Source organism: Prunus dulcis, chromosome 1 (genome assembly GCF_902201215.1).
Source record: "Prunus dulcis chromosome 1, ALMONDv2, whole genome shotgun sequence".
NCBI classification, from domain to species: domain Eukaryota; kingdom Viridiplantae; phylum Streptophyta; class Magnoliopsida; order Rosales; family Rosaceae; genus Prunus; species Prunus dulcis.
In genome coordinates, this window is record NC_047650.1 from 35260309 (window position 1) to 35282453 (window position 22145).

Consider the following 22145-nt stretch of genomic DNA (forward strand, 5'->3'; position numbering starts at 1 on the left):
TTTATGTATTCATACAATTGATTTTTTTTTTCCTTTCCTTTTAGTAAAAAATTAATTTGACAATTTTTGTAGTTAAAATTGTATCATTCGAGAAACTTATGTGTCACGAGATCATTTTATCTATGAGCATCTCACCCGATGAGAGATGCACCTGGAAAGAGGAATTATGACCTCATTACATGTAAGTTTCCGCCCTATCAAAAGATCTTTAGTCTATAAATTGCTTGCACTGTATTCAATTCAAACTTTTAATGACTTTCATAGAGTTTAAAAGTCTGGAGGTATTCAATTTAGACTTTTAAAGAGTATATAAAAGTCTAGTGGTATTCAATTGTGACTTTTTAAAAGTATTTAAAAGTTTGGTGGTATTCAGTTATGACTTTTAAAAAGTATTTAAAAGTTTGGTGGAATCTAAAAAGTTAATGACTTTTAAAAAGCTTATTAAATGAATGACTTTTCTATACTTTTAAGGCTAATTGTTAAGAGCAAAAGTCTTGCCAATTTACTAGTGACTTTTATCAACTCTATGAAAGTATTTAAGAATTTGTCATCTCTATGAAAGTCACTCACTTAAAAAAAGTCTTTATAAGTATGAATTTGATACACCCCCCTTAGTTTGAGAATTGTGATTATCCTAATCTTCTAACAAACCAACTTGAGTTTGAGCTTTATTTCTTGGTTTAAGACTAACTCACAAAAGTAAGGGCAACATTGATAATTTTTTGTAAGAAAATGTAGAGAGAAAAGGACATAACCCACTAAAAAGGACAACAAGAAAAAAAAACACAAGTTTGATATACTTTTCAGAAATTCTCTCAAAATATCACTATTCTTGTAGTAAATTTCTTAAATAGTACTATTATTGTAGCAAACAATGCTATTATATCAATATTATTTCGATATGATGTTGATACTATTAATATTATCTCATTATTTCGATAACAAATAGTCTCAAATAATATTTTTATTTATTTTTTAGACAAAGTCTCAAAGAGCATTGATATGACATAAATAAAGTATCAATATTATGTCAATACTATTGATATTGTTGATTTTCTATAATAACATTGTTATTCGAGAATTTTATTATAATAATAGTGGTATTTAAAAGATTAGACATTTACAAGATACTTTTGTAACAGACCAATACACCTACAACAAAGATACACAACAACTACTTGTTGAACTCATCACAAATATATATCGCCATCGTCATCCATATAAGTTGAATTTGAGACTTCCTTCAATCAACTGGAAACAAATACCACTAGATGAAAGACTAATTAGTGAGGTGTGATTGTTAATTAAATGTAATGTTTTCGCATGCAAGTTCATCATTTTTAAATTTAAAACAATTTTCAAATTTAATATTAAATACTTCTCGTATATTAAAAGATATTGAGAAGTGAAAATTTTAACCAAAATTTTCAAAATTGCATTGTAATATTAAAACTTATTTTTGGACAATGAACTAAATGGCTCTACACTCAAAGGGATCTAACGAAAATGTAGAAGTCACAATATTTATGAATTTGTTCAAATTTCGTACGTCTTTTGTTTTGGTGTCTAAAAAGAAATTTTAATTTCCTGTTTTTTTTTTTCCTCAATAGAAAAAGGCAAAAAGAACAAAGTACACATTTTATTTTTCTTTGAATGGAGGTAAGAAAATAATTCTTGAAAGAAAAAAAAAAACAGAGATGAACTTCTTACTAGTACCGAGTTGCCTCATTCGGCCCTGTCTGCGAGCGAAGGACATCGAACTCTACTTGGCGGCCCAGTTCGTTCCCCGCCTTTAATATCGGGTCGGGTAGATTTTACCCGATTTCCAACGAAGCCCTAATTTTGATTCCGGCGAGCCAATCCGAGCTTGTTTTTCTTCCCCCTTCTTCCCCAACCCCCCCGCGGCCCTTCCCCTTGTCTCTCTCTCTCTCTCTCTGTGAGAGGAATGGATTACAGCGACACAGAAGAGCCGTACAGGAGGAGACCGAGGAAAATGGCTTATCTTGGAGACTCCTCTCGCAGGGTAAGGTCTTTTGTTCATAATTCTTCGATTAAATTACTGTAAATACATATTTTTGCTGAGAAATTGAATTGATTTTTTTGTTTTTGTTTTCATATTTATATTGATTTCTTCACCATTGCTTCAGTTACTGTTATTTTCAATTGTATCGCTGCAAATATGACTTGTTATGGATTGCTGAGTACAATTTCTCCTGAATAATGCAGCAATTTGAATCTCTAAGCGGACGTCCCTATGCCCTAATGGGAGACATGGTAATGGTTTTTACTTGTCACTCTTATTTTTGTTCATTTTTAGTGATATATTTTATTTTTCATTTTTAAGTTCATTGGAGTTTGGTTATTGTGATTGGTACAGTCAATTTGTTGCTATTAGTGCTTTGGTGTTGTGTAGGATTTTATCATAATGTGGTACTTTTTTGTTGATTTGTAACAGAGTTTTCTGCAAGAGGAAGACATTTCGTTAGACGCGACACGGGCTAGATGTAACAGTCTATTTTCATATTTATTTGTCTCCGTTCTGTGTTGCATATATGTATAAGAATGTTTCTTTATTATGAAGCGGCTAAAGCTTTTCCTGTGCTTGATAGGGACAAATGTTCTCAAACGGCATAGTGACTTAGCAGAGCGTCTTTCTAGGTAAGGCTTTCTCAGGAAATTTTTAACTCTTCATTCATCATCGAGCTTTTGGTTATTGTGAGATCATAGTTACTTTTATGGAACTGTTATTGCTTAAAAATATTATGAAGTACTCATGTTTTGAGTGACTTAAAATTCCAAAGGCTTTCTTGGAGGCCCTCCTCTGGACTCAGTAATATATGCGTTGTGTAAACTTTGTTCATCTTTGTCGTACATGTTTTTGGAGAATTTCACTTACTAAAACCCTATCATTTTAGAGAGTATGTATGTATGCAACAAAATAGGAGGAAAAAAATATTGTCGAACAGTGGAAGAAGAAAGTAAGAAATCTACTAAGAAATCTTATTGCAAATCTATGTTTATAACTGCAGGCATTTTAGATGCTTTGGCCACACCCAAAATGGAGTCCAGTTCCTTGATTATCTCAAAAATGTGGGTAGCACTGTTTCTTCGTATATTTCTGTTTTGAGCATGAGATTGATTATGATACGCTGGTCGTTGAAACTCACTTCAAATATCTTTTGGAAAAAGACCAAAAACATTTCTGAATCACGTGATGCTTTCGTATGAATTTTGTGAATTTTGGGCCTATTAACTTTTTTTGGATTTGGGCCTTTTTGATTCATCATTCTTTTGCGTGCAATTTTGTATTCTTGAAAATAACCAGAAGAAATTGTAATTTTATAAATTAGACAGGTTTGATGAATGATAGGTGAATTGAAGAATCCATTTCGACCTTGAGATAATTAACATAGCCTTATTATGGTTCTTTCTTTCTTTGTGATTAAATGTCAAGTGCAATAACATTTTAGCTTCAACTGACTTTTGTGATCCCAAAGGGTTTACTAAGCTGTTCCGCAATGACCTTCAGATCTTTTACTAAGCTGTGGGTAGCACTGTTTCTTCGTATATTTCTATTTTGAGTATGAGATTGATTATGATACGCTGGTCGTTGAAACTCACTTCAAATATCTTTCGGAAAAAGACCAAAAACATTTCTGAATCACGTGATGCTTTCGTATGACTTTTGTGAATTTTGGGCCTATTAACTTTTTTTGGATTTGGGCCTTTTTGATTCATCATTCTTTTGCATGCAATTTTGTGTTCTTGAAAATAACCAGAAGAATGATAAATTAGAGACGTGTGAATACATAATATATATGTACTTATTTGCATACATATTTAATACACCAGTGAAAAGAAAATACTTAGTGACTTATGGTTATGTACCTGCGTTTTATTTCTTTCTGAAAAGTGTGGATATTACCTGAATTAATCAAACAAGCTAATCATTTGAATCATTTGGAGGCACTTCTATGTATGCCTCCAAAGAAAAGAACTACTTGTTCATCATTTTTACAGTTATGTTTTGAATTTTCTTGTATTGTACATAGCACCTTCTATTTTCATCATGTGTTGGGGTTTATATATTGCCATGGCTGCAAACAGATTGATGCATAATAGCGATATTATCATTGTTCTCGATGGACATGTATTTTCTGGTACTAATGTCTTGGTGATTCTATTGATTTAATAGGGATGCTGACAAGACAATTTATGAGCGTCTACAAAAAGAATTTGAAGCTGCACGGGCTTTACAAACTCAAGGTATCTTTGAAAAAAAAGCAATGCTAGGCATTCCACATTTGTATACCGCATTGTGTACCACCTCTCTAATAGAGGTGGAGCCCACCAATACAATGGGGCTCACCTATTTTAGAGAGGTGGTACACAATGTGGTATACAAATGTGGTATGACTAGCATTTTTGTTGAAAAAAAAGTTATGTGTTAATGCTTCATTTCAAAAGTAATCAGTAGTATCTAGCTTTGCATCACATCAAGTTTCTTTTTCTTTTCTTCATGGGTTCCTAAATGCTGTTGGAGGAGGGCAAAGGTGGGGTGTGATACCTCAATTCCCATATCCTCTGTGTACTGGGGTGATCTTAGGGCTGTATACTGGTATAAGGAACCCAACCGTGATCAGGTTGTGGTATTTTAGGTCGTGGATAAGTGTGTGAAATCAATCTCTTGATGAGGATGCCAGCAACTAAAAGGGGAATACTATCATACCCTGAGTCCCACAAAGGATGTGTTGGAATTACTAGTCTTGATGGCTAGCCTGTATTGGAATTACCGTGGTTCCCATTTCAGAGATCTTAGAGATAACTTAAGCTGAATGTATAAATAACAATATAACTCATCCAATATTCTAAATGCTCTCTCCAAGTCTTCCTATTGATTAAAAGGTTGTGTAAGCTTTGTTTGTGTTAATTTTTTTAAATAATTTTGGTTCACCTCCTCTGGTATGGTTAAGAAGTAAAATATATTTTTATTGCAGAGATTAATTTGGATGGTGAACAATGGAATGATGGACTACTAGCTACAATAAGAGAGCGGGTATGGTTTTATCCGATACTTTAAAAGTGATTGGGAGTTACTGTGGCTCCCTTTAATCCTTTGATGTTAGAATTCAGCGATTGATTCGATATTCAATTTTCTTTAGGCTGTTTCGTGTGTAACATGAACAAATGCCTAATCTAATTGAGTTATAATTTAATCAGGTTCACATGGAGGTTGACAGAAAGGCAATGGCGGGAGACGTAAACATGTTGCCTGGTCCTCAAATCCAAGAAAAAATTACTTATAAAGTCGGAAATAAGGTAATTTTGGGAAGTTTATTTTAATCAATAATGGGGGGTTGGGTCATGATTATCCATAGCACGGTTAGAGAAACTTATAAAGTCGGAAATAAGGTAATTTTGGGAAGTTTATTTTAATCAATAATGGGGGGTTGGGTCATGATTATCCATAGCATGGTTAGAGAAATACCTCCTTTGAAAGGCCAAGACAGGGCTACTTGCAAACCAAGAAGCCATTCTGGTTGAAGAATAACTGTGCATTGTTGTAAATCAGGTCAAGAGAATTTTAATTATTTCTTTTAAATCCAGTTTCTAAAGAGTGAAAATAAATAAAAACATCAATGCCAGGATCCAAGGAAGGTTGTTAAAGGAAAATCTGGTTAAAATCCAGTTGTAGTTTGTACATATTAGATACCATTATACATATGGAAATCTTTATTTGATAATTTTATTGAGTATTGTTTTGGGGTGAGAGTTTTCCCGAATATTGTCTTAATTGTGAACAGGTGATTTGTTGTTTGGAAGGGGCTAGAATTGGCATTCTGTATGAGACATCTTATGCAGGTATGCTGTGAAGTAACTGATTTTAATTGTTTAGTAATCCAAGTGTCTAGCTCTGGTATCATGTCTTTTTAGTAATGTTAGCAAAAAGTATCATTTTTCGATGTGACATCATTATTCTGCTGCTTGTAATCTTCCATTAGAAAACTGAAGGTTGATACTTGATAATTCAGTTTATCAAGATTGGTGTAACGGCTGGATCAGTTCCCCCCATTTTTTTGTTTCTTAATTTAGTACTTTCTAGTAATTTACAAGATACCACTTGCACCTAGCACAAGTATCTTGGTGGTAAAATGATTGTTTTAGTATCCTAAGTTTGAATATAGGCCCTAGGGTCACCCAGATATGGGCCATTTGACCCTTTCATTTTTTCAGTTGCCTAATAGGTTGGCTTAGGGCTTATATACATTATAGACAAAACATATTTTTACTCTCGAGAAAGAAAAAAAATCTTAAATGAGGTTGTAAGCACATTCATCACTTTCGGCTTTAGCACCGGAGAAGATGACTCATCTGCATCTGCATCTGCAATGGTGCAGGAGAACCTTGTGACCTGTACCATTGTGTGCTTGAGAGCAAGTCATTTCTTGAGAAGATGACTGTCCTTGAACACACCATTCCATATTTTTTGCCATTACGAGAAGCAGAAAATGATCTTCTTTCTTCTAATGCTATGGTAAGAATGGTTTCCTGCACTGGCCTTGCTGACTCAAATATAGTACCGGGTATGATATTAATCCTTGGTGATCTGCTTTCAGAAATTTATAGATTACATTGGAGAGCTTTTGCAGTCTTACGTGGATAGAAGGGAACAGGTATGCTGTTGGCATTTGTAAACATTATCGGAGAGTGTGTCTAATTCAAAATGTATAAATTAGAGTTGGGAGAAGGGTGTGTACCTCCTTTTTTCCATCCCGCATCCATGAAATAGTAATATCTGCGAAGTTCAAATTAAAATTGGAAATGTTGAAAAGCTGGTTAGAGGGTTTTCTATTTTGGAGGCAGGGATATATGTTATAACAGCTGTCTTGCATTCCTTTATCTTTGGGTTTCACCTATTTATCCCCACACAATATTTTCATGAACAACAAAGATTTAATTTGTTACTACTTCATCTTCACGGATTGTCATTCTTATCAACGAAAAATTTATTGATTGTCATGCAGGTTCGGCTTGCCAAGGAGTTATATGGGAACCAGATTAAAGAAATTTATTATACCCTTCCCTACAACTTAATTGCCTTTTCACTAGTTGATTTTGATTGGTTGGTGCATTTTTTCCCCCTGCATTATACTTCGTATTTGGATTTTGATATTTTTAAATATCAGTGGAATAACATCTTGAGGTGCTAACTATATTAGTAATTAATCATATGTCAGACATTCATGTTCACGTGGGTGGGTGACTGAACATATTAGTAATAGCTCACACAGTTTTGAAGTATCCCATACCCGTTCCTTATAAAGGTGGGGTATCTTTTGAGCTTGGAAATTTGTTCCTGAAGCTTCCAAGTTACCATATCTGGGTTGTCTGGCAGACAATCAATAGCTTTTTCCTCGGTAGGACAATGATAAATTTGCTCACTTCTATGTTCCTTTGACAAGACAAAAGTAGTTGATTCTGTCTGTTGCCTTCTATCATTTTCACATGATATTGACTGTTAGTCATAAAACTAAATTACACCAGGTTGATTGTCATATTGGTTGCAGGCATGATTAGATACATCCTCACAAAGAGGTTTCCATCATGCTGAAGAATGTCTGTTTCTTTTTGCAGCAAGGTAATAGTTAAGCTTAAATATGCGGAGCTTGTTTCCGTACTTCCAACTCATGTCAGTGTGGTAGCATGGCCAGTGCATCAATACAGGAAAACAAGTCTAAATGCATCAACCATGAACAAAAAGGAAAACGGATCCTTGGAAGGTCCAACTACCCTCTCCTATGCAGAGGATGCCTTGCAAAATATGAGCTTACCTGAAGGTATTCTTTCTAGTTGACGACTTTTTTTGTTGCTTACTACTGCCAATATAAATGATATTCAAAATTTTGCTATGTCCTCCTCATGATACTTGACTATTTTTTTCTTTTGGTCTAGGATTATGTTTGAAATATAACAAAGCAACCCGTTCCAACTTTAATATTAATATCAAAGAGAGTTTAATGACTCCAAAACACTTTTTTTGGGCACTTTTTACAGCGCTGTTCCTGTATAGGCTTTGCATGCATATGCATTTCTGATGGTTTTTCTGTCTATTGTGTGCTTCTACTCCAGCATATGCAGAGATTGTGTTGAATTTGCCACAAGCTCTTCGGGATATATGTGAGGGGTCCTCTTAATGCTACACCAGTCGGAACATCTGAATTTGTACAAAACATAGCAAAAATGGTGCTGCTGGGATACCTTTAGTTGTTTAGCATTAGAGTACTAACCAAACTATTCGTGAGACAATTTTTAGGCTAAAATAGCAGTAGGGTTGATTTCGGCAATTTGTATATTCGAGTATCACCTACTCTTTATCCCTCAGAAACATCTGTATCAGGCTGTCCGATCTATTTGATTTGTGCCATCATTTTAGTTAAGGCCATTTTAGACTTGAATAAATCTCGTTTCCAAAATTAGATGCTGCAAAAAAGTATAGCTCCCAGATTTTCAAATTTGCGCTTGGCATTTCTATTTGCCTTTTCATTTGTCTACAAATAGACTTGCTCCCGTATTTCAAAAACAACTCAAACAATTCTACACCATCTACATTCTGCATGAGAAGGTAATTGAGACCATAAAATGAACCCGTTTCCCTCTAAATCATGGATACACTGTTTTCTTAGCTATGCACGCAGCTCCAATAGATCTCTGGTTGATCAAACAGTGGATTATTGAAGGGAATCCGAGACAAGTGTAACTTCTCACATCTTCTCAATGGGTTCAAAGATACCAATGTCTTCAGCTTGTTGCATTTTACGACGGCTTTGCTTCTGAAACTCCTAGGCAGGTTCATAGAGGCCTAACATGTGCCCATCGATACATCGCACGGCCGCAACCTGGACACGAAAAAACTGTTATGTAACAACATCATTGCATCCAGCATATCAATAATAATGTACAAATGAATGAATTATGGCATTGTCAAAGGTGTGTCTAGAAATTTAGTCATCACCTTCCCATGGATTTCGTATTTGATAGGACCGTCTAGTTCAGCTCCTAATGCCATCAACCTTGTCACTGTGTGATTAATGTCTGGGACTGTGAAAGACAAGAGAGAAGAGTACCCCTCCTGCATCACATGGTCACTATGAAACTGCATTATTAGCATCTGCCATTTTCAATTAGAGGCAAAACCCAGATGCAATTAATTGTTCAAACAAACCCATCTAGCCAACGGACACAAGAAAAGCATAATGCCACCATGTTAATGGGATCAAACCCCAAGAACCAAGACTTTCTGAAGTTTGGGTTTATTTTACTCATCACCTTTTTATCTTCTGAAAAACACAAACAGACGTTATGCCTTTTTATGGCAAAGGGTGTGTAAATAGCTCTTTTAGACATACAATCAAACACTTAATATGCATTCAGAGCGCCTAGTCTCAGAGAAAGAAAGTTACTTGGGGGAATGCATGAGGGCAAGCTTGAGTGGGCCCGACTGAAGCTCAGCCCAGCGGAGAGTGCAGACATTTACGGAGAAGTCCAAGCCTTGGGCGTAGAAGCGAGCGGCTTTTGGTACGTCCTTGTGCAACTGCAGTATCCACCTAAACGACGCCGCTGCCATTTCCCTCTCTTTCTTTCTTCCAAGGCCGCGCCTGCTCTGATAGTGATACAGAGATTGAAGAATTGGGAATAGGAATGTGCCAATAGAATACGACACGCCGTTTGGATGGTCGCATATGGCCAAAGCCCAAAGTCAACTGATGTTGCAATAGTGGGCTAAAGTTAGGTTTGGGTCCATGTGATGAGTGAGCCCGAAGCTATAAAGCTCATAGTGGTCTCTCCACTAAAACTCTAGCTGGATATGCGTATGGCCAAAAAACTGAAAAAATAAAAGGTGTCCGGTACATAGGCTTGTCGATTAAGCGGTTAAGAGTTATTATTTTCACGTTTAAAATCTTGTGTTCGAATTTTCTCTCCTTTTATATCGCTTGATACTTTGTGTCAACCCCAATATCACTTGATACTTGTGTCAAAAAAAAGAACACAGACTGAAAAAGCATTAATTAATTGTATTTATTTGTTTATCAATCGCATGCGTATAGGAATATGCTATGCAACCATGAATCACATGAGCAAGACAAGACCTGTTTAATAACTTTAATTAAGCAGATAATTTGTATTATATATTATAGCTTTGTCTATATTTGTTTTGTTATGCTATTTTTTTTTAAAAAAAATTATGACCTCCTTTTTTAATTGTCCTAAAGATGGAAGGGAATATAGGAAAATTGTATAACATATGAATAGCCCATGATGCAATTGGCAGCAATTGTGATTTGGCAAGACACAAGAAGGTTTCTTTTCTGTCTAGATTGAACTATAATAAGAATTCAACCATGTGGGCTGCCTCCATTCAAACAAATAAATAATACTACATTGTTACCAATATTTTATTTTCTGGGTGATCCATGTGGCAGTGTTTCAAGGGTGCCTTTGTTCTTTTTTTCTTTTTCTTTTTTTAAAAATTTGAGGGAAGGGAAACTAAACTTGGAACTCTTCCAACTGGAAAGAAAATACCTATGAATCAAAAGTTAATTGGTAAGACGGTTGCAGACTAGAGATCTTATATTCGAATCCTATAGCATCTTGGTTATGTGTGTGTGAAAAACTCATATCCCCTGTAATTTAGACTATCAAGTATATTTTAAAAAAAATTATAAGCCGACCACCATTTAAAAAACAATGCAACATTCTCTCACTGAGATTTTATTTATTGGGTAAATCTTACTTTAGCAGTATAATTTTAACTTTTATTCTTAACTTATTTACCAAAAACAAAAAACAAAAAATATTACTCTCACTCATATGCATCATCAATTGTACCTCAAAGTCCACATGCCAACAAAAATGAGCCATAAAGCAAATTTGGAGGCTAGCCAAGCATCACATTGTGCAGAAACTAGTGAGCAGTCATGGTCTCATAGATTTCTAAGTACTAGATGCTTGTCATGTGCCAAATAGATTAGGCGCAATGACAGAGCAGCAGGAACCAAAATAACTTTACTTTTAATCTTTCAATAATGCCAGAGCCCCAAGGACAAGCCTAAACATCCAAAAACCGAAACACATCTTTATCAACATGCCAGCCAGCATGCTTGTCAATTTGTCATGCACCCAGTTTTCAAATCCACCTCCTTTTTAACCCAAGCACCCCTTTATGGGTTTCATTATTATTATTGTTAAATATCAACTCTTATTAACTCCTTTTAAGATTCTTGACAGACAAGGCCAACCCACCTCATATCATTCTTATAATACATCTATATATATTTATGCAATCAAGAAACTGACTTGAAACAATTCCAACTTCAAGCAATGAATGTTCAAAGCTTTTTCTCTCTTCCTTTACTCTTTCTTCTTCTTGTCCTCTTGAACACAGCTCATGCTCAGCTTCATGTAGAACATTACAGAAGCTCATGCCCAAATGTTGAAGCAATTGTGCATGCTGCAGTCAAACAGAAGTTTGAGCAGACATTTGTGACAGCTCCAGCCACTCTGAGGCTCTTCTTCCATGATTGTTTCATCCGGGTACTTGGGGTTTTTCTCCTAACACAAAATTTACATTTTTGCGTATACGTATACAAATTTATATATTTATACATGCAACTGCAACAATGAGTGTGAGATTTTTGGCTATATAGGGATGTGATGCTTCAATAATGCTAGCTTTTCGGAACAATTCAGCAGAGAAGGACAACTCCGATAACCTTTCGCTCGCTGGAGACGGGTTTGATACCGTGATCAAAGCCAAGGCTGCTGTTGATAGAGTGCCCCAGTGCAGGAACAAGGTTTCTTGTGCTGACATTCTGGCCTTGGCCACAAGGGATGTCGTAAGACTGGTAAACAAAGCAAGGAAGCACCATTATTTCTTTTGTCTCTTTTAGGTTAAGGGATTATGGTAACTGCACTTTTTACTAAGAAAATTCTTGTTTCAGCAAATCTCTTGCAAGAAATAGAAGGATCCAATGTGATCAAGGGTTTATGCACTGTGCATTCACACGAAGTGCTATACAGTGCAGAATCCATTTTCACCTCAATGTGGGGTGCAAAAGCACTTTTTCCCTTTTCACTGCTAGAAAAATCTAAAAAAAAGAAAAAGGAATTTTCTTTGTACATTCCATATTAAGTCAAATAATGTGCATGCTTTTAACGCATTCTCTTGGTCTTGGTGCAGACTGGGGGACCATATTACAGAGTTGAATTGGGAAGACTTGATGGGAGGACTTCTACAAAAGCCAGTGTGAGACGACATCTTCCTCATCCTGATTTTAGGTTAGACCAGCTGAATTCGATGTTCGCCTCCCACGGTCTCTCTCTAACCGATCTCATTGCACTCTCAGGTATTTGAAAAACCAAAAATCTTAAACAGAACAAAAAAAAAAACACACACACACACAAAGTTATGCAGAACCTATTTTTGATCCAATTTTTGTTGTTGTTTTTTTATTTTCTTTGTTGTAGGTGCACATACAATTGGATTCGCGCACTGCAACAAATTCAATCACCGGATATACAGTTTCAAAAGCCAGAACAGAATTGATCCAACGATGAACTTGGCATATGCAAGGCATCTCAAACAAGAGTGTCCAGCAAATGTAGACCCCAGAATTGCTGTTAACATGGACCCAACCACACCCCAAAAGTTCGACAATGTCTACTACAAGAACCTTCAGCAAGGAAAAGGGTTGTTTACTTCTGATCAGTCTTTGTTCACTGACGCCAGATCAAGAAAAATTGTCAACTTGTTTGCAGCAGACGCCGCCGCTTTCGAACGGGCTTTTGTGGCTGCCATGACAAAGCTTGGAAGATTTGGAGTTAAGAATGGAAGGCAGGGTGAAATTAGGCATGATTGTGCTGCTGTGAACTAAGATAATGTAGTATGCATTATAGCTTTGCTTGTAAAAAAACTAACTAGCTAAGTTTTTCTAATGAATTGCATATGTAATATTTGCTTATTTTGACCATCATCATTCTTGGCACTGTCCCATCATCATCATTCTTGGCTCTGTCCCAAGCCGTTGTTTCACGATATGGGAGAAAAGCAATTAGGTGAGAATGATTGTGATGTCCAACCTGCCACCTTCTGACATAGGTTGTCTAAGTAAGTGGGTCAGTTTGGGATTGCTTCGTATGGAGCTCGTCTTTCAAGTTTTCGTGTCAAATGTTGTCGAGCGATCTCCAGAGTAGTGTGTGTTTGTTTTCCATTATAATGTAAGACCAAGTATACTATTTTGTTAGAAATTCGATAAGAAAACATTGAGAAGGTGAAAATATGCCTTTGCAAATACACAGATTCCACGAAGAAATAACGATAGAAGCGAGCCTGAAAAGAACAACCAAAATTTCCACTGGAAATTTAATAAATAAAAGGAACCCGATTAAAAACACCAAAAACTCTAGCAAAGCCGTTTACAAGAAATGAGATCTCTCGTTTTCAATGTTAATATAATTAAAAAACATCCACTCAAATTTCTATTTCCAACAAGAATTTAGAAATTTCATTATCAACCATCAAAGGAAATGCTTTTCAGGTGTTCATAATAATAACGGATCCTTATTAAGTCTTTGTAGGGGCTCCTACTATGTACAGTAAAATAACGCAAAAGACATAGCGCCAATCACATGACGGACGATATTGAGTAAAAACCCAAATAGTAAAACTGTAATTTAAGTTATTTTGGCTACAAAAGAGACATCCCCTGCCAAATTGGCATCAAAAGTAAACTAGTTGAAACTTCTTTTCTAGCAAGAGGAGTATTACCCTAATCTAAAGACACAAGGTTATTACTAAAGAGCTTCATCATCATCGTCGTCATCATTCATTTTTCGCTTCTCATTCAAGGTAGAAGCTTAAGCCTCTGTTCCCCTTTAAGAAAGCCCTCCCTCAAACTGTATAATGTTGTTGAATTGTGTCGATGTCGAGTCCTTTGAGCTTCACAACTGACTCAACATGACCCTTCAGTGTGTGCAACTCCCGCAGCCTGCAACGACAACAGGTAACGAATTGTCTTAGAATCTCAAATAATAACTTCTGCATTACAAAGTGCATATGCATAACCGGCCATCATGAAACTATCTCCGTGTTTAAGTCGCATAGCTGCATTTTCCCGGAAAGAATTGATTACACATGGTGCTTACCTTGCAACCTCAGCCCTCCGCTTGGCTTGTTCTGCGATCTCTGAAAGCTCCCTGTAACTGTTCTTCTCACTGAAAAGGTTGTTGGTTTCTGGTGGTTGAAGGCCATGTAGGGTCCTCTGAGCAGCAGCCCACTGAGCTTCTCTCTCCTCTTTCCCATAGTCTTTCTTTGTAGTAAAAGCAGTCTGTTATGGAAAAACACAGAATGAGGTCAATTATGAAAATGCAGAATCAATCTAACTTACTAATTGACTGTGCCACTTATTTCAAAGAATTATCATTCAGCAGCATACCTTGTTCTCCAAAAGGTTATCCCAAGCTTTCCCACTTAGAATGTAGCGGATTGCGAATTTAAGTAAGTCAAGAGGGAAATATGTCACCACGCTGAATAACCAGATTACACCAGCCCAGCCCCAGCCACATCCCTCTATCCGTGCGAAAGCCCAGTTTGCATAGACTGCTATGAGAGTTGCTACCTGTCATTTTGCAGAATGAGCAACCATTTAGAAAGTGAAAACATGACAAATAAATACATTCCTCTGCTTTTATAACTGAGTACAGGTTCGTAAATAGAGAGTGTGAGTCATAAGAGACAAGAATCCCAACACCATATTGTTTTTACTTGACCAAACACACTACACACTAGACACATATTTCTAGATTAATCCCATTGACATTATTGGAAATTCCTAAGAATTCTAAAAGCTTAATATTATCCCATTTGAAGCCTTGCATAAAAATGCATGCAGAAGAGTACAACCACAGAAGCATACAAGACAGAAACATCCAGTAAAGTACTTGGTATGTATAATTCTAAAGAAGTATGAGTAGGCAAAATGCTTACCAGTTGAGCAACCATGAAAGCTCCGAGTAAGAGAAGTCCAGGACGTTCAACAAAAGACCAGCTACGAGACCTTGTGACAAAAATAAGGGCTTGGCTAACAATACTCACTTGTAAGTACAATGCTGCCATCATTTGTTCACGTCTATCGCCCAAATGTCTTACATTAAATGTGTTCTGCATTATGGAAAAAAAAAGGTAAATTAAATCAGTTTGAAGATACTTACCTAACAAATGTGAGCTTCATAGCTTATATATTAATGGAAGATACAAGAATTATATTCCTACCGAGAAGAATTTGGTATCTTTCATAAGCCAGAAGAAGACAACTGTCATTAGCGCCATGTAACCTCCAAGAACAATGCCAGTAGCAAAAATTTCTTTCAGTTTCCAGCTGTCTGGCTGAGGAGATGGCTTCACTCGGTCCTTTGATATTGTCATGATTGTTCCTAGCAGAATTGTAAGCGCAAACTCAGACTCATTTATCACTCTTAATGTACAACTACAAATCGTTCACACAGATATGTGTATAATCTTACCATCATTTAGGATGGCAATGATCAATACCATGAAGGGTGCAAAGTCAAACTTCCATATCAATGCAATGAACATAAATCCAAACTGCACAAAGTTTAGCATAATGAGAATAAATACATAAGACCTAAAATAGGAAAAGCACCACCAGCATCTCAAAACTGATCACTGCTTCACTTACCACTATACGTATGGTAATAGAAACAGCATAGATCTGCAAAATGGAACAAATTAAGGAGGGTGGCCTGGAAACATTTAAACACCTATAGACAGCCAACATGAAAGAACATAAAGAACATAATTGTAACTAACAGTATAGTTCTTCATCCTCTGGAATATGGCCCTGCTTGTCAGTACTGCACTTATGATCACACTTAAACCTGGTTCTGTGAGAACAATATCCGAAGCACCTCTAGCAGCATCAGTAGCGTCAGCTACAGCAATACCGATGTCTGCTTTTTTCAAAGCAGGAGCATCATTGACACCATCTCCTGTCATTCCACAGATGTGCTTCCTCTCCTGTAGCCTCTTTACAATTTCATATTTGTGTTCTATTATGTCAAAAAGAGGTGTTACAACAAGGGTCAATATCCAGTTAAAAACAGAAATAAACTGCAAAAATTTACTTATCCATTAAATTATAAAAAAAAATTTAAAAAAAAGTGGCACATTGTGAAAGAAGGCAAAAAAAATGACATGGTAACTCATTTTCAATTTTCCAAGACAAAACTTAATAACATAGTGAACGGCAAACACTGTGAACAGTCACGAGTGTAGGCTGAATTTTAACCATTACAAATGCTTTTTCAATGCCACCTACTACCAAGAAAGTTCAGGAGTATAACTTCTCTTTAAAATAGAGTGTGTGTTAGAGAAAGAAAAGAGAAGTTCCAAGAACCCACCTGGAAATACTCCAGCAAACCCATCAGCCTTCTCAATCAATTCATCCACAGGGAGGGAAGCAATGGATGCATCCTTATCTTGGCCAAGCAATGCGGAAGATGGGTACATGTTTGTTCCCATCCCAAGTCTCCTTCCAGTTTCCTTGCCAATGGCAAGCTGATCCCCTACACGATGGAGGCATGAATTTTACAGAATGTACAAAACATCAAAAGTTCCCATACGGGAGAAAAAGGGGGATGGACTACATGTAGTCATGGTATTTTACAAAGATTAAAGGGAAATGCAACCCACCAGTAATCATCTTCACATTCACACCGAGATTGAGAGCTCTGCGAATTGTTTCTGCACTGTCATGCCTGGGAGGATCAAATAAAGGCAACAAACCAACAAACTGCCATGGTGTCCCTGGACTCTCCTTTGTTTTCTCTGGTACTTGCTGAAGACAAACCGAAAACAGATATGAGACCAGGGAGTTCGGTTGACAAAGGAACAAGCACAGAATAAAGGTTCATTTTGCAAACCTGTCTTGCAACGGCTAGAGAACGAAGTCCACGTTCAGCAAACTTATCAATCACTGCATGAACCCTTTTCTTGAAATCTTCCTTGCAGTTGCACAGGGCTAATATCTGTCACAAAGGATAGAAACATCTGAATATTTTATGCAGTGGGAGAGATACTTCTTGTTCAATACCTAAAATTGAGTTAAGACAATGTTACCTGCTCAGGGGCACCTTTGCTAGCTCTATGCCAGTTTCCATCAGAATCGATGTAGGTCAGAGCAGTCCTCTTGTCTACAGGGTTGAATGGAAGGAAATGGACTTCTCTGATACCAGCTCGTGCCTGCCCAAATTGATATATGACATAGAAAAGTCTCATTATAAAGGCTTGGACCTAAAAGGCTGAAAGGGTAAAAGACAAATGTGAGACAAATTACCTCCTTCGGATCAGCAAGCATTCCTACAATTGCAGCATCAATAGCATCCTGATTTTCAGTCCTAGAAGCTCTTGCCGCAAGAAGCATAACATGCTCTTTCTCCACACCCTTGGCAAACACTTCAATCAGATTTCTGTCAACTGACAGCTTGTTCAGGGTCAGAGTCCCAGTCTTGTCACTGCAGAGGACATCCATGCCAGCCATTTCCTCAATGGCAGTCATTCTTTTGGTAATAGCACCTTGCTGAGAAAGCCTGTGGGAGCCAATTGCCATGGTGACAGATAAAACAGTTGGCATGGCAATTGGGATTCCTCCAATCAAAAGAACCAGCAAATTGTCAATCCCATCCCTGTACTTGCGCTTCTGTATTGGGTACATAACTATAAGCTCAATTAGTATCCCCACAGCAATTGAACAAATGCAGAAGTTCCCAATCGCAGTGAGAACTTTCTGAAAGTGCCCAACTTGATTGGTGCTGTCCACCAGATGTGCAGCTTTACCAAAGAAGGTGTGCACACCAGTGGCAATCACAACTGCTTCAATTTCACCCTGCTTACATGTTGAGCCAGAAAACACTTCTTCTGAGGGATTCTTAGTAACAGGAAGGGACTCGCCCGTAAGCGCAGATTGATCAATTTTTAAAGGATCACCCTCGAGAAGGCGGGCATCAGCAGGAACTATATCTCCCAATTTAATACTGATTATGTCTCCAGGGACCAAAATTGAAGCTTCTTGCTCAGTCCATCGACCATCTCTAAGAACCTACATCAGGTCACCATAAAAAGTAAGGAAAACATTCAATAAAATATTTGCAGGACCAATATAAGTATTTAGGATTGTTCAACATTTTTTCTTCACCTTAGTCTTGGGAGCAAGACCAGCCATAAGGGCTGCAGCCGCATTTCCAGCATTGTTTTCTTCAATGAAACTTATAGTAGAGTTAATGACCAGCAGGACAACTATTCCAACAAAGTCCTGCCAATCAGGAGGCCTTCCACCACCATTTGCCAAGGCTATAGCCATCAAAGCAGCAGCTTCCATGACCCAGGATAAAGGATTCCACATAAATCCCAAGAACTTGAGTAGTTTGCTCTCCTGTTTACAAAAGATCAAATCGTTATATGTTACACCGAAAGACGTATATATGAGGGGGAGGAAAAGATTTTCCATATAATAGAAATTGTAAACAAACCTTTTTCTCTTCTAATTTGTTTGGTCCAAACACTTGAAGCCGGTTGGCTCCTTCGTCTCCGGTTAGACCTTCTCTTGTACATTTTAGCTGCTCAAAGACTTCCTCTATTGGAATCCGTTCCTGTGAAGAAGAAGAAATTATACATCAATGAGCAATTTACTTTATTGGGGATGGATAATACATGCAACCAACCGTTTTCTGTACTATGAAACTCAAGAGAATGTTTACTTTTTTTTCTTTTTATCAAAATTTGGAAATGATTCCATATAATAAAAGCCTTTCCACTTCACAATTAATCTAAATTGATTATAAACACCACCAGCACACGCTGTTGCACATTGTTTAGAGCCAACCCGGCGCGCGTGATATTTCAATTGCATTGTTCATGGTTAAGTTTGGTGCTACCCTCTGTCAATTATGGCATACAGAAAACAACTTATTGCAAGAATTCTCTATTGCACCAAAATTTTACTTTTAGTTAGCAAAAGAACAGTTAATGATCATTTAAGATTTTTTTTTTTTTCCGGTAAACAGAAAATTCAACAACTGGGTTTCCACAGGTTAGCAATCAATAGATTCACGAAATAGATGCGTGAACAGATGGGAACTGCTTTAGCTCACTGCTCATGGGAAACTTGAAAGAACCCAAGTCGTGTCCAATAACAATATTGCAAGGACAAAAAGTCAAACATTACTGTATCACTTATTGACTTCATGACATATGGGTATTAATAAAATTAAATAGTTTATTACAAGTACTATGAATAAACAATTTGACACTTCACCAAAAAAAAAATTTTAATAAATAAATTTCCAAGCATATATGAAGTACAAGCAAGGTACTCGCAACGCCCAAATCCCAAAACAAGAAAGCTTAAAAATACCACAGAGAACTTGGCAACTATAGAATAACAAAGAAACCAACAACCCAGGTCGTAAATGGAATTATTTAATCAACCCTCCAAATAAAAATTATGAATACATTGCTAAATCAAAATTATTTTTTTCTTAATCTAAAAATATTTCTAAATCGCCAAATAAGGTACGTAGCAAACACGCCTTTAAAAGGGCGCGTAGTGGTAATTTAATATTCGGTTGTCAGCCATGTTCTCTAATAAAGCAGCGTGCGTTGTCAAGCCGCTGATTCCATGTGACCTTCGGGTGCGTACCTTACCCACACTCCTCTGTAAAGCGCAGACCATACAAATATTTTTTATTAACATTTTCCAGAAACAAAACCGTAACCTTTTTAATTTTGATTTTTGTTTCCCCGTTTGGATTGTGTTACCGTATGGGGCTCTGGAAAATAGAAATAAATATATTTCTTAAAAAAACAGCTTGGAATAAAAGCAATAGGAGAGAGGAATCTGGGCCGTTCATATACGGCCCTGGGCCCACCAAAGGTGAGTCCAAATGGCCCTAACGGTTCGGATGAAAACTGTGGCCTGGAAAAGGTTTTCTCGTGTCCTCTCTATCTCTATGATCATCGCCGAAATGACAGACTAGAACAAAACTTAAAAGTCACGCCGCCGATTTAAACAAAAAACAAAAAGAAAACAAGAGTACGAAAAAAAAAAAAAGAAGAGAAATTATTTAATTTTAGGAAATTTTTTATATATTTTATAGATGAATACCAACGATGAAATGATATATCCTGCTACTGTTTGGTAGGCCAGAAAGATAGTACGGAAAACCGGTAAAACAGGAAAGCAAATAAAATATTAGTCGATCAGAGAAAATTAAAGTCGTCAAAGTGAGAACTAGTCACTCAAAAGAAAGGAAAAGAACTCACGATATTGATAACACAAAAACACAAAAAATTTGTACAATTTCAATTAGATCGGAGTTTTTCATAACGTTTTCTTTTGTTCCCACTCCATCATTTTCTGGGCAGCTAAACACATGCAGCAGTCCAAAACAGAGAAATAAAGAGAGAGTGTACGGATACAAATATATACCAGATCGACGGACTCGTTTTTGATCTCCTCGAGGCTGATGGCCTTGTCGCCGCCCATGGCTGAGAGTAGCGGTGAGCTCGGAGGAGCTCAGAGCTGCAGAGACAAGTGGAGATTAGGTTCTGAACGAAAACCGAAAAGAAGGAGTGCTGAGTATTTATACTGTGAAAAGCCCTAGAGAGTCATAGTCAGAGAAGAACGACTACCCACCATGTAAAGTCTCTAGGATGCTGATGAGGATGAGGATGAGGTAAGCCGAATCGGGTCCGGTTTCGGATTCCGGGTCTGAGTTTTCGGGGCAGCGAGATATATAGAGAGAGAGAGTGTGAATATGAATGAATGAAGGAGAGCTAAAGAGTCCACACTGGTTGTGATTGATATATATAGGGCCCGACTTTGGGAGGGGGTGGGGCCTACTGGGACCCAAAAACGCTCGTTTTTGACCTGCCACGCCCTCTCTCTCCTCTTGCGCAATGTGGCGCGTGGACGAGTAGCGGAGGGAGCCCGTGAAGGTGTTGGCTTTTAGGCGGTAATCTGGTGAGTTTAGTAACGGACTGAGAGGAAAGACCGTGTTTGCTTTTGTTCTCTAGAGTTTTTTCTTTTTCATTTTTCTTCCTGCTTTATATATAGAGTTGACTGATTAATTTCCTTTGCCTTTTGTTTTTGATTTTTTTGGAATTTTTATTTTTATTTTTAGGGTTATTTGAATTTTTTTTTTCTTTTCCTTTTGAATTTTCTTTTTCTTTTCCTTCTTCATATTAAGATTGAAAATTTCCAAATTTGAATTTAATCACTTTGTTGCCTACCTCTCTTAAAAAGATGTGAAATTCGTCATACATCAATAAAAATTTCAAATAAAATAAATAAAAATTTAATTAGTGTAGAAAAATATATTGAATTTAGAATTTCTTCTAATATTAAGAAGAAAACTACCGCTAAGTTAATCAACTTTGTTTGTCTTACAACATCGAATAAAATTACGGTATTTGTATATTTCAATAGCTAATAAATTTTTTCCCTATTCATTTTGGGTACATTGATTAGACATTAACTGGTGGTTACAAAATGTTTAAGGTTTAGAAACATAATCCCAACATATTTAAGGTTTCCATCATGTCATCACAAAGCTTCTATGGCTGAGATTATTTTAAGGTATTTGCAACACTGAAAATAATCAAGCAAAGCCGTGTCCTATTTGACTCATAATCACCTTCAATGGCCAAACATGATGTGTAACAAAATCTAAATCGATCTTATATATATATATATATATATATATATATTGTTCCAAATGGATCGATAACCTCATAAAGTGCAACTGTTTAGATCACAGGTTGAGTCCATGTCATCCTCCTTTATGCGGTTCTAGTGTTCCACTATGAAAGGTGCAGCTTCTTAGGGTAGGTTTGCACAATTGTACCCAAATCCCTTCAACAATCAAACTTTTTGTTTTCTTTTAAATTTTCAAAATTTATTTGATAAGCTCTACAAATAAAGTTTGGATAAACCAAGTCGTTTTATCAACGAGCTCTAGCCCAATGAAAAAAGGACTTTAATTTACAGACATATAATCTCATGCTCGAACTC

General features: G+C 36.7%; 4 protein-coding genes across 5 annotated transcripts; 2 read left to right on the forward strand and 2 right to left on the reverse strand.

Moving 5' to 3' along the window:
- Positions 1 to 1739: 1739 nt before the first annotated feature.
- On the forward strand, positions 1740 to 8452 carry LOC117614557. 2 transcript variants are annotated; one of them, XM_034343412.1, is made up of 13 exons: positions 1740 to 2023; positions 2227 to 2274; positions 2456 to 2504; positions 2610 to 2658; positions 4196 to 4266; positions 4998 to 5056; positions 5221 to 5319; positions 5805 to 5862; positions 6399 to 6535; positions 6618 to 6674; positions 7026 to 7123; positions 7636 to 7838; positions 8131 to 8452. In XM_034343412.1, exons 1-13 carry the CDS (start codon positions 1946 to 1948, stop codon positions 8193 to 8195), a joined length of 1071 nt encoding a protein of 356 aa, XP_034199303.1. In that variant the 5' UTR covers positions 1740 to 1945; the 3' UTR covers positions 8196 to 8452. The 2 variants fall into 2 exon arrangements, with proteins under 2 accessions (XP_034199303.1, XP_034199304.1); XM_034343413.1 differs by lacking the exon at positions 1740 to 2023 and adding an exon at positions 3030 to 3090 and having other exon boundaries at positions 2257 to 2274.
- Positions 8453 to 8505: 53 nt separating this feature from the next.
- On the reverse strand, positions 8506 to 9698 carry LOC117614558. Its single transcript, XM_034343414.1, has 3 exons — positions 9462 to 9698; positions 9014 to 9146; positions 8506 to 8897 (listed from the first exon to the last, which is right to left on the reverse strand). Exons 1-3 carry the CDS (start codon positions 9623 to 9625, stop codon positions 8841 to 8843), a joined length of 354 nt encoding a protein of 117 aa, XP_034199305.1. The 5' UTR covers positions 9626 to 9698; the 3' UTR covers positions 8506 to 8840.
- Positions 9699 to 11201: 1503 nt separating this feature from the next.
- LOC117612198 (peroxidase 16-like) lies at positions 11202 to 13120 on the forward strand. Its single transcript, XM_034340957.1, has 4 exons — positions 11202 to 11592; positions 11706 to 11903; positions 12239 to 12404; positions 12526 to 13120. Exons 1-4 carry the CDS (start codon positions 11380 to 11382, stop codon positions 12930 to 12932), a joined length of 984 nt encoding a protein of 327 aa, XP_034196848.1. The 5' UTR covers positions 11202 to 11379; the 3' UTR covers positions 12933 to 13120.
- A 457-nt stretch (positions 13121 to 13577) lies between these two features.
- LOC117612188 (plasma membrane ATPase 4-like) lies at positions 13578 to 20912 on the reverse strand. The gene is made up of 17 exons (XM_034340947.1): positions 20769 to 20912; positions 20562 to 20654; positions 18604 to 18723; positions 18270 to 18506; positions 17412 to 18173; positions 17195 to 17317; positions 16999 to 17103; positions 16769 to 16913; positions 16477 to 16641; positions 15887 to 16125; positions 15756 to 15788; positions 15580 to 15661; positions 15329 to 15489; positions 15044 to 15217; positions 14493 to 14675; positions 14203 to 14384; positions 13578 to 14045 (listed from the first exon to the last, which is right to left on the reverse strand). Exons 2-17 carry the CDS (start codon positions 20616 to 20618, stop codon positions 13949 to 13951), a joined length of 2865 nt encoding a protein of 954 aa, XP_034196838.1. The 5' UTR covers positions 20619 to 20654; positions 20769 to 20912; the 3' UTR covers positions 13578 to 13948.
- Between the last annotated feature and the right edge of the window lie 1233 nt (positions 20913 to 22145).